Raw genomic sequence first — 17773 nt, forward strand, 5'->3', positions numbered from 1 at the left:
TCAAGCAGAAGCTGCTCTGAGTGATTAGGAAGGCCCGCCCCTGAACCCTGCCAGCCCCGCCCCAGCCCCGCCCCAGCCCCGCCCCAGCCCAGCCCCAGCCCCGCCCCAGCCCCGCCCCAGCCCCGCCCCTGGCTGCAGGCCCCGCCCAATCTTGCCACGGCCCCAGGTCTAGACCCGCCTCTTCCGCTAAGCTCCGCCCCCCAGAGCCTGCCTAGGCCAAGGCCGCTCTGCGCATGCGGGTTCGGGCGGATCCCTGCCGGGGAGTCTCTAACTGGAAACAAACCTTCTCAGGACCATGTCGCGGCTTTGTCAGCTTCAGGAGACTGGCAGGTAAACCGCTCCCGGCCTTGGCACCCTAGCCGCGCTCGCAGGCCTCCTCGATTGTCCCGGGCGCCTCCCAGACCTTTAGCTGGCCGTTGTCCTTGCACCTGGGCAGTGCACAGCCCCAGGACGCTCCACCTTCCCCTCCAGGAGCTGACCGGCCTCAGCCAGCGTGATTCACCCAGGCGCAGGTTTGCTCCTGGCGGTGGGGACAGAGCGCTTTCCCCTTCGCAGCCGGCTTCTCTCTTCTGCCAACCGCATCTCTGCAACTAGACCTCGGGTCCTCTGATGACCTCAGGTTCCCTGATGGCTATTCCCTTAGTGACCTAGTGGCTATTCCCTAGTGTCGCTGAACCTGGACGCAATCAGGTTCTCACCTGCCGGGCTGCTGCGAGGATTCTGTGAGAAAAGAGTGGGGAGCTCCTGCTGCCAGCCCTGCCCAGAGCTGCTGATGGTGTTTTCCTGGTGATTATTCCAAGGGCCAGCCCTACAGTGGACAGACATGTTTTTGCAGTCTTTTTCCTCTCCTGATTCCACTGGTCAGTTCTGGGGGCTTCTTAAGAGCTCCCCTTGGAAAGGTCCTTCCCCACTCCGTACTGTCCCTTTTCGTTTTCTGGACAGAGTCCTATTTGCAGGGGACACTCTGAAGTCCTTTGCCAGTGATTGTTTTGAGGACGTTGGTCGTTTTTTCAATCGATGGTGTTGCCCAACCACATTAGTGAGCACCCTGCCACATAAAAAGAAGCATAAAGTAGCAAACAACTTTTTTTCTGATGATGATGACATTGGTTACCAATCATAGAGCAGCAGCTGAGTGCCAGCCTCAGTATGTGAATGTCACTTAATCCTCATAAGTACACTCAGGCGTGTCACAGATCACAGCAAGGGTTAGAGAAGTTATTTCTGTACCCTTGTTAAACCAGTTCTGGCTAACTTACACATCTGATTTTACTCACTATGTAATATAGCCTTCCTACACAAAATTAAAATCATTGTGTTCATTTTCTAGGGCTACCATAACAAAGTACAGCAAACCAGGTAGATTAAAACAACAATTTATTCTCTAGTTCTGATGTCTAGAAGTCCAAAATCAAGGTGTTGACAGAGCCACACTCCCTCTGAAATCTCTAGGGCATACCTCCTTGCCTTTTCCAGCACCTGGGGGCTTCTGGCATACCTTGGCTTGTGATGGCATATTTCCAGTCCCTGTGTCCATCTTCACAGGACTTCCCTGTGTGCACCTATCTCTCCAGGTTGTCTCCTCTTCCTTACAGGCGTAAAGTCACCAGGGAGATTGTATCATAAGACCCTTTGCTAGTTATATCAGCAAAGATCTTATTTCTGAATAAAGTAATATTCTGAGTGCATATGAATTTGGGGGGAACAGTATTCAACCCAATACATAAAAAGGACTTGTCAAAAGGACCAAAACAAATCCCCATGAAAAGAGCACCATTTGTGCTTTTATCCAGACACGAGTTCATTGTCAGGGGATGGTTCTCAGCATACGTTCCCCTATTCTGCAGCAGCATCTGCAACACCATTTCTTGGGAGTTTGATAAAATGCTAATTATCAGGCCTCACTCCAAAGTTACTGAGTTATCAGTAGGAGTAGACCCAGCAGACTGTGTTGTGAGCAGCCTTCTAGGTGATTCTATAGCTTCTCAGTTGAGAGGCACCGTTGTAAGACATAGGGTCTGGTACCTTGACATAAGGGCCAGGAAACAGAAAATGATCCAACCTTATAATGACCTTCTTAGTGAGCTTATCTTCTGCATTATTGAAAAAACATTTTACCATTCTTTAATTTTAGATTTTTCAAAGTAAACTCATGTACTTAACTCTGTGCTTAGTGGTTTTTTGCTTCATTCAATCTTACCAAAAATCATGCTATTGAAATACTAGTATTTCTGCCACTTTGTTGACAAATCCCCTGAGACTCAGAAATGGTAAACTCCAAGGCACACAAAAGGAGAAATATAGGCAGGACTGAAAAATTTCTGCCATAACTTTGGTTACTGAAATGTTTGGTTTGTTTTCATTTCAGAAACAATTTGATAGATGATGCGAAAGCCCGTTTGAAAAAGCTTGATGTTGGGACCAAATATGATCACTTATCAAGTCACAAATACTCCATCCTTTTGCCATTATTGGTTAAAGAAGGAAAACTTCACTTGCTCTTCACCCGCCGGTCGGAGAAGGTAAGTGAACAAGAGGCTGTTGCCATCATCTCAGGATGTCTGAAAACAGCATCAAGTTTTGTGACTTGTGCACAGTTTGAGGCCTTGATTCTCCAATGAACTTTCAAAATCACGATGTTGGAAGGGTATAAGAAGCCACAGGATGGGGCTTGGGGGAGGGGGAGGTTTCGGAAAGAAAAATAAGGAATTTAGCCAGCATTTAATTTAAAATATTTTTGACTAGGGTTATCCTAGTCGTGGTGCATTGACAGTGTGGGCCAGATGACTCTGTTGGGGACCTGTCCTATGCACCGTGGGATGTCAGGCATCATCCTTGACCTCTGCTCTCTTGATGCCACTAGCACACACACTTCTGTGGTAGCTACAATTGTCTCTAGACCTTGACTGCCACCCTGGAAGGGATGTGGGGGAGGGATAAAATTACCCCTGCCAAGAACCACTGCTTTAGGCTGAGCTCACCCCAGGGATGATGTGAAATATTGGAACGTGCAAATTAGCAGCCGTGGCCCTAAAGCCAGCTAGCTGCCCACATGGAGGGCAAGCTCTCTCCTGGCCCGTGGTATGACTTTGTCCTAGTTCCTTACCCTCTCCGTGCTTCTCTCTCTTCACTGTAGAATGAGGACAACATATTAATACCTCCTTCGAGGGGCTGCTGTGAGGGTTTCACGGGGTAACAATTGCAAAGCACCTAAAACATCTCTGGCACTTGGCAAGAATTCCGTAGTTACAGCTGTCATTGTGTCAAGTGGCAGACATGGCCTGAAATTTAAGATAAATGATTTCACTTGAAAGGAAGATTGGGCTGGGAATAGGGTTTCTGGCTTACCCCTGCATCCCTGGGTGCTGTCATCCTGCCTTGCTGTTGGGGGAGGAAGAATTGGGGAAATGGAAATTCCAAGATTACCCAAGTACAAAAAGAAATGGACCATGATATAACTGGGCTTTTTAAACAGAATGATGGAAAGTATCTTGTTAGAAAAGAAAGCAGAGCTGAGGTTGTCCACTGCACACCTGTGGACTTGGAAGGAGACACATGTGGATTCTTTCTGGTCTGGCCCAGACATTAATGACACAAACACACAGCAATAAAAATCCTGACGTTCCTGAGGGAGGGGCTTCACGGGGATCTGTTCCCAGGTCTGCCGGTAAGCACAGGCCTGGCACTTAAATATATTGTTTGAATTACCAGACAGACAATAATGTAGAAGATCTAGGTAAGACCAAACCCTCAAGCTGGTAGATCTCCTGTTGCATTCAGAGGAGTTCTGCCTTTGTATGGGAGCCCAGGGCAAGCCTTAAAAAAAAAAAAGAAAAAAAGAAAAAAGAACAAAAGAAAGAAACCCACATTTTCAAGTCCTTCCTGCTGATAAATTGGGAGCAACACAGGTATGGCTCCCATAGCCACCTCCTCACACATGCTGCCATCTGGGCTCCTTCTGAGAGCAGGGAAGGGAAGGCTGATGGGCGTGGTCCTGCCATGTGACCTCACTCCACCCACCCAAGAGGTCTCAGAATGCACAAGAAATAGACCTCTGGTTACAACACCTTGAAAAAAGCAATTTACGGTCATTATATTTAACTCCAAGGCAGCTGGTGACAGGGGCACACTAAAATCTGTATTCTAACACTAAAATTAAAGGTTTATATCACAACATTTGTCGGGATGAAGTAATGCTGTCCTGACACCCCTTCTCAAGGCCATTAGAACAATGAGGTCGCTGTGGTGAGTGAGCAGGCAAATTGGCAAATAAGATCAGGCTGCTTCAGCTCCAGAATTCATTTTGTTTTTTATGTGGACCTGATTTTAAATGTATGTTGAAAGCATCTCAAAAAGATCTCAGAGCATACCAGCTCAACTCAAGTGGCTTTGTATGCCTATTCCAGTTAATAGGGAGTAAAGACCATTTGGGATCTGTGCTAACTCTACTCTTAAGAAAATTTTATGCTGTTTTGAAATTCCAGATGCCTTTCTAAAGCTGACTCTTCACAAACTGGCTTTGCTAAAAAGGACTCTCAAAACAGAAGCTCTCAATCTCTTCTTCTGTAATACTATAAAACTTTTATTAAACAAAACCTTATGAAATTCTACTCAGAAGCCGACTAAAGTTTCAGCCCAATTTCCTAAGACTTCAGTCTCTGTGTTGCTCTTGAATTTTCTCTTGCCTGTTTCAAGCCCCAGAGAGCTGGGAAGGAGGGTGGGGGAAGGGGATAATGCAGAGCAGAGCCCTGAAGCCCTGAAGCAGCGGCATCGTTGCCCCAGGCTCTGAGAGGAGTCTGGTGGACAAGATGGACCCCAAAAGGAGAAAAGGAAAACACAGAGGGCAACAGCCATCATGGAGGTCTTCTGGCATGCCAGAGCTGTGCCCACTCAACTGCCCTCTTTTCCCTTCCCCACGACACACTGGGCAGTTTGCAGTCTCCTTTTAGGGCTGAATCCTGGGGTAGGAACTGCTCCAAGCTGCAGGGCGAGTGGGAGGGCACACATCCAAGTCAAGTGGACGGATGATCGGAGGCCTCTTCCCCATCCTCCAGGAGGAGTCTCCTGGGATCCCAGTTATGTGACTCCAGGGAGCCGGGAAGCTCCGGCAATGAATGCCTCACAGGGCATCTCTTGCCCAGGCAGCCAGATAACGCTTACAGTCAGATTGAAGTAGATTTAATTTCAACACATGAATCTTCGGGGGACCCAGGCATTCAGACCACAGCAGGCGTCGTGTTTGTTCTTATGCAGCCTCATCAGCCCCAGTGCTAAGGATGCCACCATGAGCCCTGGGCGGAGCTCCTAACCCTGGAGAGACTTTAGGGCTGCTCATGGTGAAGTAGCTAGCACAGACTGGACCCTGTGGCACATACTTCAACCACGTCACCATCATACAGTTCTGGGAGGGGCACACAGTTGAGATGAGGCCAGGAGTCTTGCTGAGCTGAGGTCTCGTCGACAGTTCAGTGGAGAGGACACTGGGCACTGCCTGGGGTGGGCATAAGGGAAATGAGGGTCAGTTTGCTGGGAATTTGGATCCTCCAGAAGCGAGAAGGGTGGAAGGATTGTGCCTCTATCCCTGCTCAGGACTTGAGAGAAATCACTTGAGATAGATGAGAAAGAGGGATATATTTACGATGCCACAGATGGAGACATACTCTCTTCTCAAATTCTCCTAAGGTGGAGAAGGAATGGAATTGGGGATGGGGTGGAAGGGGCAATAGAGGGCCAGGAGGGACCCATGTTCTTTTACAAGATACACAGAGACGCTGCCACAGGTTTCTGTTAATGACTCCAGTGACCGTATTTTCTGGATCCTAATAAACTCTTGATGAATTGAAGGTGTGCTAATTAAGAACCCAGGGGCTAGAATTAAACCTTGATTTACATTCCAGCTCATTGTGTGAACCTTGTCTGGTTGTGGAACCTCTTTGAGCCCTAGTTCCCCTGTGTGTCTATCCATGAATAGATGTGTGAACAGACTGAAACACATGTGCATAGTCGTTGCGCCAAGGGAGAGGCAAAAAAGCCACACAGGACTCCATTCACATAGAACATCCCAACTGGAGAGACCCAGAGACAGACAGTTGGTGGGTGTTGGGGTGAGAGGTGATCACCTCTTAACAGGTAGTGGATTTCTTTTTGGGGTGATGACAATATTCTGAAATTAGATATTGGGTGGTTGTACAACACTGCCAATATATTAACTATCACCGAGCTATTCACTTTTTTGCGGGGTGGGGAACCAGGGATCTAACTCAGGGGCACTCAACTACTGAGCCACATCCCCAGCCCTATTTTGTATTTTATTTTAGAGACAGGGTCTCACTGAGTTGCTTAGCGCCTCTCTTTTGCTGAGGCTGGCTTTGAACTCACGATCCTCCTGTCTCAGCCTCTTGAGCCTCTGAGATTACAGGCCTGCTCCACACACCCAGGAGCTGTTCACTTTTAAATGCTTTAATTTTTTATTATGTGACCTTATTAAAAATACTTTTTAAAAAAAGAGTGGTTTATAGAGCTGAGGACCCAGGGAGGAAAGTCCTTGTCGCCTAACACGCGGTAAGCACTTTAAAGGACTTGGCAAAGTGCTCCGTGAGTAATTTTGCCCTTTATAAAATTATCCTTCCTTTCAGCCTTTCTCCATCAGCGTCAATCTGTTTGTGTAGGTGGTATCTTTTGGGAACAGGTAGAGAAAAATTAGCTGTGAGGGGAATTCTTTAGAATTTCTTTTTCTTTGTTTAAGGATTCAAAGAAATACTTTTCATGCTTTTTCTTGCTCACCATCTAATGCCCCCGGGTAGGGATGGTGGGCAGAAGCTGGGTAGGCATCTGCTGAGTGAGGGAATGGTGCCACCCTGAGATCCACACGTCACCTCTGTTCTCTCCATGCCTAGCTAAGAAGGTCACCTGGAGAAGTTTGCTTCCCTGGAGGAAAGAGGGATCCCACGGACAAGGATGACATAGACACAGCTCTGAGGGAAGCGCAGGAGGAGGTGGGGCTGCGTCCTCAGCAAGTGGAGGTCATCAGCCGCCTGGTGCCTTATCTGTTTGAAGTAAGGATTCTCCTCCCCCTCCCGGGTGCCCGGGGGATCTGCCGCCTCAGGATCCCACACTCCACCAAGTGTGACCCCAAAGAGTGCTGCCCAAGAGTTCCCAGACTGGGTTCTTGGGTGGCCCCAAGCCAACCCTTCTTCCCCTCCCCAGAAGTGAAAGGGTTGAGCTTCATCAGTGAGTTTCAGACCAGGTGCTGTGGATGCTTCAGAATTATTTCATTAGCATTCAGTTCATATTGACTTTGTTCCAGGATACGTTTATTTGGAGAATTTGCTTTTTTAAAAAAATACTCCAGTGTGCTATGTAACAAATATTATCCCTGAGGAAACCAGGGCATTACCTTTACCCTATGGGTACTTGATTTTGCAATTGAGCAGAGCCCTGAGCTGGCAAGTGGCGGGAAACTCCTCTTTGTAACTGCATTTTTGTGTGACTCAGGATCTCCTTGATAGTATAAGCGAACACAGCATAGACAAAACCAAAAGGAATTCATCTTACATCACTGTAGGACATCTGTCACAACTAAAGAGTCAGTGTTAGTACACGATGGCTAACTCAGTCCACATTTCATTTGCCATTTGCTAGCTTCTCCTGCCGTCTCTGGTCTGTGGAGGGTCTCATCTGAGATACCACATTGGATTTGGTTTTCACGTCTCCTTGGTCCCCTGGTCCATGATGATTTTTCAGACTTAGGACTTTTTTGAGGTGCACTGGTCAAGTATTTTTGTAAACCATCTGATGTTTTTCTCATGGTTGAACTGGGGTCATGGTTTGGGGGAGGACACTGCAGCGGTCAGGTGCCCTCACCCCAAGATAACAGACATAGCTTTAAGGTTTTTTGTATTTGATATATTGAGCTTCCAGGTATATTTTTATTTCGAAAGAATGATCCCATTCTGCCTAACCACTAAAAAGCCAGTGGCTTAGTTTGGCTTTTGTTTTCCATTTGGCTTCAAGTCTGGGTGGAGTAGTGTTGTGAAGGTCAGTGATTCTGAGACTTTCTCTTAATTAAGCCCATTTGAAAAACAGGAGGGTTAAGGTTGTCACTCAGAAGAGGTTAGACTGGAAGAAGCTCCTGGCTGCCCAATAACTGCATGCACGGTCTTGTGTGTGTGTGTATGTGTGTTTGTGTGTGTCTGGGGAGGGGTGTGGGGGTGGGGGAGGGCAGTTTACATGGGATTAGATAAGAAATGTGTAATTTACTCCAGTTGTGTCACCCTCCCTCCCTCCCTCCTTCCCTTCCTTCCTTCCTTCCTTCTTTTTTCAATAGTGTTTTCTACTGGGTACTCTTTTTCAGTTGATTTTTGCAAACCCCCTAGCACATTTTAGGGATTTATTTCAGAACACTATTGACACATTGAGACATAATGTTTAAGAGGTCCCCACATGACAGCAGCTTCACTTCAAGGCCCTCGGGAGCTACTGGGCTCACATGCATGGTTGAGTGGGGCAGTGTTCACTTCTTGGGAGACGATGGGTTTACAGGTGAAAGGTTTGTGGGGACTCCCATTCTGGAGGTCTCGGTGGAGGACCTTTCTTTGGGCCTGTGGCCAGGTGGGACATCAAGGCAGGGTGCAAATGTTGGACAGGTACTTGCTTCCTGGCAGCAGGGGAGTGAACAGAGGAAGGTGGAAGAGACAGAGAGCCGCAACCCCTTTGATGCCCCCAATGACCTAACTTCCCCTTAAAGCTTCAGTCACCTCCTGGTAGCGCCAGTGGCTGAGGCCCAAGCCTTCCACCCGGGCCTCTGGGACTCACTGCAGACCCAGACCAGCACGGGACTATGTGGAGTCTTCAGGGTATTTCCAAAATGTCTCCATTGAGAGTTTGGGATGAAGAAAGGCTGTAAAGAAAGGTGTTGGGTGTGAACGTGCTGGGGCATGTTGTTGTGTGTTTTGGCCCTTTCTAACTCTAAGCTGTATCACAAGAAACACTTTTATCGATCACTTATGAGCATAATATGGTTTGGTGGGTTTTTGTTTGTTTGATTTTGTTTTTTAGTACCAGGGATTGAACCCAAGGGTGCTTAGCCACTGAGCCACATCCCAGCTATTTTTTATTTTTTATTTTGAGACAAGGTCTTACCAAGTTCTCACTAAATTGCTCTGCCTGGCTTTGAACTTGAGATCCTCCTGCTTCAGTCTCCCAAGCAGCTGGGATTACAAGTGTGAACCACTACACCTGGCTCAGTGGTTTTTAAACTGGAGTGATCTGGAGCAATCTCCTCCCATCCTAGGGACATTTGGGGATGGCTGGGGATATCTTGGGATGTCACAACCGGAGTGGGTGCTGCTGGTTTCCCCCTCCCCTTCCTCTCCCAGGCAGGCTGTGGCCCTCTGGCCCTCTTACCAGCTCCTGTACCCAACTCAGTCCTGGCCTCAAGATTCCCAGGACGGAGCATCTTTCACCAAACAGACCTCATTCATTTGCAAGCACTTGTGGATATAGATAGAAATCCCCCCACCATAATATAAATATGTATGTTATGAAAAAATAATTTATATGTCATTATATATAAAATTATATCTTATATAAGATACATAATTATATATCTTATATATATAATTATATATCTTATATAATTATATATCTTATATAATTCCCCATAAATGGAAATATGCCATAACTAATGTGTCACTTTTCTGTTGATGAGAGAGAATACCTTAGTCTTTACTGTGAGGGAAAGGTATTTACATTCTTTGCTGCATAGTATTCTAGCATATGGCTATAACCACAATTCATCTAATGTAAATATCCAAGAACTGAATGAAGACCAGCAACTCTAGAGACCAAGGCTGTTGCAAGTAATGCTTCTGCTTCGTTCATGCATCTTTTCCTGCTGAGAGGAATTTATGATGCAGATACACTCACACACATGCAATTCCTAAGCCACAGGGATGTTTTTGTAAGTGTCGTTTTTACACTACTCTAAACAGAAGGCACCAGTTTTCATACCAGTTTATGTTCATGACACATAATGTTTTCAGAGTCATCTCACAAGTTGCCTCCTCAGGTCGGGCAGACATCTCCCATTACGTGAGGGACTATGTGGAGTCTTCAGGGTATTTCCAAAATAACTCCATTGAGAAATTGAGATGAACAAAGACTGTGAGTTTGCTTCTAGAGCAAATTCTTCCCCCTTCACTACCCACCTTTGTGACTGATGCCCTTGGCTTACTAACATAGACGTGGCAAAGAGTTTGACATTTGAAACAATATCACTGCCCTTCTTAATCGATGTATTTTATTTTCTGCTTTTAGAAAGATACATTGGTAACCCCAGTAGTGGGTTTTATAGACCACAACTTCCAGGCCCAGCCTAATCCTGATGAAGTCAAGGATGTGTTCCTGGTGCCGCTGGACTACTTCCTGTATCCGAAGGTCCACTCCCAGAAGTACGTCACACACTTTGGACATGGTTTTGTTTTTCATTGCTTTGAGTACACAAATCCTGAAGATGGGGTGACTTACATAATCAGGGGCATGACTGCAAAACTTGCTCTATTGGTTGCCTTAATTATTTTGGGGGAAAAACCTAACTTTGAGATAGAATTTAATCTCGATGATGTCATAGCATCTTGTGAAAAGTCCTTCCTTCATAAATATGCTACAAGCCAGCTGTGACTTACTAGATCAAAATCCAAAAACTAGCCAAAGGTCTCCGGGGTGAGCTTATGCACAGAGCATCAGAAAACACCAGGTATAGGGATCAGGTAGATGTGAACGACTTTCCTGCCTATGAAAGTAAAAACCTTGCCTTTTTTCCTAGTTGATTTCTATTGATATCTCTCTGGAAGAGCAGAAGTCTTTCAAGAGTGGAAAGTGTATTTACAGTGTCATTTGATTTCCCCCACAATATGCTAATGCTTTCTTAAATGCTTGAGAGAGAGGATCTGGCAGATAATGAGCTCTTGATAACATGTGACCATGTGGCATTTATCTTATGTGTAGGGCAGTGTCCTTTTTAGTCTGTTGTTAGATGTGGCTGAAGCTTGGTGGCTGTCAGCACCTGCCCTCCCTTTCCTCCATGGCAGGTGCCCCAGGGGGCAGCAGCATTCCCCAGGATCCCTGCCATGAAGTGGGCCTCTGGGATTTCATTGAGGCCAGTATAATGGAGGTGGGCGTTGACCTTGAGGTTGTCTCCAGCTTAAGAGACAAGCCAGTTTCCCTAGGTCCACTCTGTCTCTTCCATGAGCTGTTCTATGGGCTTCTCTGCAACCCAGTCTTCACTGTATAGATAAGGAAAATTCCAGGGGCAGTGGCAGAACCAAAAGATGGTCAGAGCTCAGATCTTCAAATGACTCTAGAGTGAAGTGATCGTCCCACCCGCACTGATGCTTGGGATGTGTCCCAGGAGGGAAGAATAAAATTCTATCATCACTCTGCCATTGGAATTTGGGGTACCTTTTTCACATGCTTTCTGTAACCCTAAGTAATATTCTGTAACACTTGAATATGGCTAAATGATCATTTGCCAAAGCTTAAGGGGTTTGTTACAAATAGCACTTGGCATTCCAGTACGTAGGTTCTGTGGCGTATATACACAGTGCTCTCCACGGGCCTGGGGGTTTTGCAGATGTCAGCTAAAACAGTCGAAATCCAGAACTCGAGAAGCCAGTACACCTACTGATTGGGAGAGGGAACCATCTATATCTCATGATGATGAGGGCAGAAAACCTGGTTCCAAACATGAGCCCCAAAGTGAAAGTCAAAAGACAAACATTCTGAACAGACTGCCTCGAGATCCACCACTTCTGTGGGCATCACCGTGAACCATGCTTTGGAGTCAGCAGGAATGCCTTTGCTTAATCATGACACTGACCGTGTTTCGTGAGGTCAGAGAAGCCGGCGACTAAAGCCGCACAACCACAGCTCTGGGGTGGCAGTCTCACGCCTTGCTGAGTGTTACTTAATTTTTAGGAAGCCAAAGCATTTTTAAGTAAGACTTTGCTCTTGCTGAAACTGCGATACCATCAATCTGCCATGCAACTGTCCACAGCTGCTGAGTTTTTATTTTCTGAAACTTGGCAGAGGCAAACACCCATTCCCCTGCTCTATACCCATAAATGTTTCAACGGCATAAATCTAGCGGCAGCCTTGAAAGCAGATGTTGGGTAGCCACCCCATTAACATTCTGTAACTAGCCCTCCATGAGCAGCCCCAACTGTTTCTGAACAATTACAGAGGCATTTGCAAATGTGTATTTACAGTCTGACAGTGGCATAATTGCCGGGTAGATGGCCGACCTCTCTGGCAATACAGAAAGCCACCCTTCCGAACTGTTTATTTACATGAAGTGCACAGATCCGCCTGGCTTCTGAGAGGAGATGGCCCAGCTGAAGTCTGCAGTCTGAGCGACATTTGTGGACGCCCGGTTTTCAGTGCCGGATACTTAGCAGTGGAGGGATCATCTTTTTAGCAGTGTATTTTATGACATCTATGTTCAGGGCTCTAATTAAGCAACAAATCTGGATCAAATGAGGGAAGTTATTGGCAAGGTGCAGATCTCAGGGAATCTACAAAGCCCCTGAACAAATCAACTCCAAGAAGGATAGCAGTGGGAGCCAATGCAGCTGCTACCTCAAAAAGTAGAGGTCACAGGCCTCCTTTTTGCATCCTGCCAATGTCTGTTAGAGTTGCCTGATCAGACAGACAAGCCACAGAAACTCAGTGAACTCAGTGCCTCAGTCCCCAGTTCCTTGGAAAAGACTCCCTCTGGCTTACTGCGGGGTGACCAGGGAGGTCTCCAGTAACCTGGGAGGCCTTTCAAGGGTGAGGGTCAGTGTGGGCTAGGAGACAACCCAAAGCATCTTCTCCTTCTAGTCCCCAGTTCTGTGAGTGGATTCTGGGATCCAGATTCTCAGCAGCCCTGTAGTGTCGGTAAAGAAGTGAAGAGCCCTGACCTGGAATCAGGATGCTTAGGTGTGAAAACTAGCTCCAGCGTCTCCCATTCTGTGACTTTGAGCAAGTTATCCCTCCTCTGTAGACCTCCATTTCCTCTTTGGTAACTTGTAGGAATGAACTCTCTGTTCTGGCCTGTCAGGGGATTCCATGAGTAATACAGGATCCTTTCACTGAAAGCACTCCCAGGGGCTCAGACGGTGCCTGGGAAATAAGAAGGACGGATTCCTGTTACCTCTTAATTATGGCCTTATCGTCACTCTACCACAGCTGCATCATTTTCCCACTAGGGGTTCTAGAACTTTCTCAGGTCACAGAGCCCTTGGCATCTTGGTAGTTTTTCCAAGGCACATCGAAGTCAAAAGAGACACCTAACAATTTTGTTTATTATGTAGTTAGATCCAAATAACGTAATAAATGTTTATCTCCTACTAACTTGGAAGCCATTTAAAAAGATACACAGAAAGAAAAATACTGTTTTCATTTCAGTCGTAACCACAATTGCTCACTGAAGGGTGTGTGCACCTGCTGGGCTTAGAAGTAAATACAAGAGCTAACAAATACAGTCGTATGGTAAGATAAGCCCACAGAAAGAGGGACCCCAGCTCAGATCTGGGACTCAGGGAAAACATCTGGAAGGAGGCAGTGTCTGAATTGAGCCTGGCGAACGAGGAGATGCCACCCTAGTGAGTGGGTGGTGGTGCCAAGCCTGGGATTAAAGTGTACTGAGCTGCAGTTGTGTACCCAGTCCTTCCCTTTATTCCATTTACCCCTCATACCAGTTCTCTGTAGTGAGGACTATTGCTGTTCCTATTTTTAGATAGGACAACTAGAAGGTCAGAGAGGTTGACTATTTGCTCATGGTCACCCAGATTGTAAATGGCAGAGCCAGCATCAGAACCCAAATTATGAGTTTCAAAGCCCATGCTCTTTCTCCTCCTCCCACTCATTCCGAGATGAGGCAGAAGGGAAGGTTGAGTTCCCACTTCCCTGGCATCGCCTCAGGTGGAGGGAAAGTAAGGGGGTGAATCCAGGGCACTGGGTGCAGAGTTTATTTTTGCCTTAATCATGTCCTCCAGCCTATTCAGCTGGCATTGAACACATCGAGATGAGTAATTAGCTAGGATGATTTTAATTAAAATGGAACATACCAATTAATAAATGAAGTGCTGGCATTCTTGCTAATTTGCCAACTCAGTCATGATACCGGGTCTCTAGTTAAAGATCAGTTGGGAGCCATCCTTCCACCCCTCGGATGAGATGATACAGCTCGAGTTTTGCTGTTTCTCTTTTTCATTTGGTTTCTTGAGAATAACATGAGATCCTAATGAAACTGATGCATGATCATCACACGGTCCAGTTGTCTTAGCTGTGACATACTTGTGGCCCCCACTGGGGGCGGAGCGTATGCTCCATTCAGAACTCCTGATTGCCATCCCATCCCCACCTACTCCCCTCCCTGTGCAGTCCCACTGCTGAACGTAGCCCAGACTTTGCAAGTTCATCTTCTGTGTACATATCTTCAGCCACCCCTATTTATACTGTGGACACTCCATTGATCCTTTGCACACCTGTAGTGCACCTGTGTATCCTTTTGTTTGTCCAATATGATCCTGAAAAGGACAGATCCACAGACCATGAGATCCTCAGTCTGACTTCCCCTGGCCTCAGGTGAGTGGATCAGGGGTCAAGGACTGACCCAAAGGTAGCCTTTAATTTGATGACCAATAATCTGTGACTTGTTTGGTCTCACATAAGTGACCTAAGTCTATAAGATGGTCCCAAAGACTTTGACCTCTACTGGAACATAACATACGCTTGGGAAATATTTGGAAGTGAGCCCAAGAAGTCAAAGTCTAAAGGTTCATTGGCCAATAATTGGTGGAATCGTGTCTTGGCTCTGAGCAGCAGTTGCCATGTGAGAGATTCCACCCGATGCAACTGGATGGAGAAGAAATAATTCCTGAAGCAACATAAAGATCCTTTTCCAAGTTCCCATACTCAAGTCTGTAGGTTTTTATTTTATAGCTGTGGACTTGGCGTGAGATTTTCCTCGACTGTGACTTTCCTCTTTCTCCATGTTACGTCCTCAGGCCTTTATTCCCTACTGGGCCATGGTCCACAGGCATTTCTGGGTCATTTTTCTTTTCACTTATTATCCATGGGAAACTTTTAAGATTTCCTCTGATTATTTTCTTCTCACTTAACTCGTGTCTGTTTCTCCACTCTGGGCTGTTTCCATCTCTTTCTTCCAGCCTTGAGCTTGTCTTCTGAATCTGCCACATTTCATGGATCCCAAAAGACGATCTGAGAAATTGCCTACATTTTTCTTTTTTGACTATAAATCTGTATGGCCTACAATCAGGCTCAAGGATATATTGAAAATAGGGGGAACGTTTTTGCTAGAACTCTTAACCTGTTGTAAACATGAATCAGTGCATCTTAGTGAATTGAATAAACGGCCCCCCAAAGACACATCCCAATCCTAACCTCAGCACTGGTGAATGTGACCTTTTTTGAAAATAGGGTCTTTGCAGATGTGGTTAAGGATTTTTAGATGGGATCATCCTGGATGCCGAATGGGCCCTAAATTCAATGACGGGCATCTTTATAAATGGGAGTGTTATGAGGAGCCACTTCAGAAAACACTCTAAGTCTGAATTTAAATCAAAGAGAGCTTTATTGGCCAGGGACTGTCACCCACATGTAGAGACTGAATCTCTGTGGGAGAACAGCAATTTCCCTGTTCATACCTTCATCAGTTAAGGATAAAAACCACAAGCCTTGGGAAGTTCTTAGCATGCAAGCTAGCCAGTCACAGAAGCTAAAACAGCAGTTAGTGGAACTTTAGAGCCCCTAAGCAGAACTAAAGACCCCCTAAGGTGGGTGTATGGTTTGGGTTTTAGTACATTTGCAGGGTACAAAGTACAGAAAACACAACTCTTTGGGGGAAGACAGCTCAGACGCTGATTTTCCAGAAATGGCTCCTACAGGAATAGCAATGGAGTCCCTTTAGCCATGCTTACTCATGTTGGCCTACAACAATTTTTGCCTTAATATGACTATGTCTTAATTATTTTTATCTTGTAACTTAACCTATATCATCTTAACATTTGCCTATGACTATAGTTAACCTATGCCCCCCCCCGCCACACATACTTACAACTTGTATTATCTATACCAATCACTAATATCCTCAAAACTTATATCTTTGTACTATATAAGGCTATGTGTTTATCCTACTGTAATGTTATTTCTATCTTAAAACTTAAAACATGTTTAAGTATCTTGACCTTAACTTTTATTTTTATTATTTTCTATTTATTGATTTATGTCTATTAATCTATAGCCTGTGCCCTATCAATATGACTTAGTAATAATCTGATTTATCTCTTATAAAATTATATTGCTTATTTTAGACCATAACAGGAGGAAAGGGAGGTTTGAGACACAGAGCTCTAGAGTCAGCCTGGAAGAGTGCCGTGGGAGGACAGGCAAGGTTAGAGGTGCTGTCCCAAGCCCAGGGACAACAGGAGTCACCATCAGGTGGAAGTGGCCGCGAGGACCTTCCTGAGAGCCTCAGGTGGGAGCATGGCCCTGCCGACACCCTCATTTCTGACCTCTGGCCTCTGGAACAGTGAGATCATACATTTCTGTATTATATTTGTGGTAATTTTTTAATGACAACCCTAGGTCCCTGGTCACCTCCCTTCTGAAACAGCTGCCGCTTTTGAGGTACACAGCTCTCCCTCAGTCTCTGGTCACACGGAAACAGGCCACCGTGGACTGTCAGGGTCTGGCACTCAGCCTGAAGTAGCTGATCACATTTATCCCCTTGGAAATCCCTTGGGTGTAGGTCCGAGTGGCCCCAGAGTCTGTCTGCCTGCTGTCTGTGGGTCACCGTTGGCCCTGGGAAGCAGATGGCATTTGTTTGCAATGAGAGGACAGCGGAGTGAGTGCCCAGCACAGAACAGTGAGGGGAGTCCTCAGCGTGTCCTGTGGGCACTGGGGTCCTGAGTGTTCTCATGGCCTCTAACGTGCAAGCTGAGGGTTTCTCTAACATCCTCCGACAGTGTCCCCCACACCACAGTGCTCGTCACCGCCTTCTTTATCCTCCCTCCTTCACTTTCCTCACCCCTGTCACACCGTGGGGGCCTTAGTAATTCTGTTCGTTATTCACTGAGAGTAAAGCTACACGTGTGCGGAACTTTCTGGAGGCACTGTGGTGTGCTAGGGAAGACTGTGAAGATGGAAAACCCAGGGTTAGAATTCTGCCATTGTCACTCACTCTGTGACCCACGGAGCTGATCAGGCCATACAGAAAGATCAAAGGACAAATGGACATCTGGCATTTTGACCTCTGTGAGAGGCTGGCCCAGTCCACAAGGAAGGGGGCATGGTGGGAAGCCCAGAGCCTGCCACGTGGAATGGCACCTGCTCTGCTGGATGAGGGAGGAGGAGGAATGGTTTCCCCTCTTGGCTCTTCTCACCCTGTGCCCTCTACAGTCACCCCTCTGACTCTTCCGTAGGATCCCTGAGAAGCAAGCTAGGCACTGCAGACCCGAGTCAGCACACCCGTGTCTTTCTTAAGCTCCACGTCATTGACATCTCTTTTCTGAAATAAGCATGTCAAAGTCTGAATCAAAATCCCTGATCATCCTTAAGCCTGGGTCAGCTTTTGGGTCTGGGCTAACCCACAGGAATGAACTTGAGAGCTGTGCTTTCCAACATGGCAGCCACTAGACGTGGGCCTACAGTTGCCTGCAACGTGGTGAGTCTGATTCGAGATTTTATAAAATACACAGCAGGTGTCAAA

At 46.4% G+C, this 17773-nt stretch overlaps 1 protein-coding gene across 1 annotated transcript; it reads left to right on the forward strand.

Moving 5' to 3' along the window:
* Positions 1–216: 216 nt before the first annotated feature.
* Nudt7 (nudix hydrolase 7) lies at positions 217–14137 on the forward strand. The gene is made up of 4 exons (XM_026392992.2): positions 217–330; positions 2369–2522; positions 6897–7055; positions 10318–14137. The coding sequence occupies exons 1-4, from the start codon at positions 296–298 to the stop codon at positions 10678–10680; spliced, it is 711 nt and encodes a 236-aa protein (XP_026248777.2). The 5' UTR covers positions 217–295; the 3' UTR covers positions 10681–14137.
* Positions 14138–17773: the final 3636 nt, after the last annotated feature.

The sequence above is a fragment of the Urocitellus parryii genome, chromosome 15 (assembly GCF_045843805.1).
Source record: "Urocitellus parryii isolate mUroPar1 chromosome 15, mUroPar1.hap1, whole genome shotgun sequence".
Classification (NCBI taxonomy): Eukaryota; Metazoa; Chordata; class Mammalia; order Rodentia; family Sciuridae; genus Urocitellus; species Urocitellus parryii.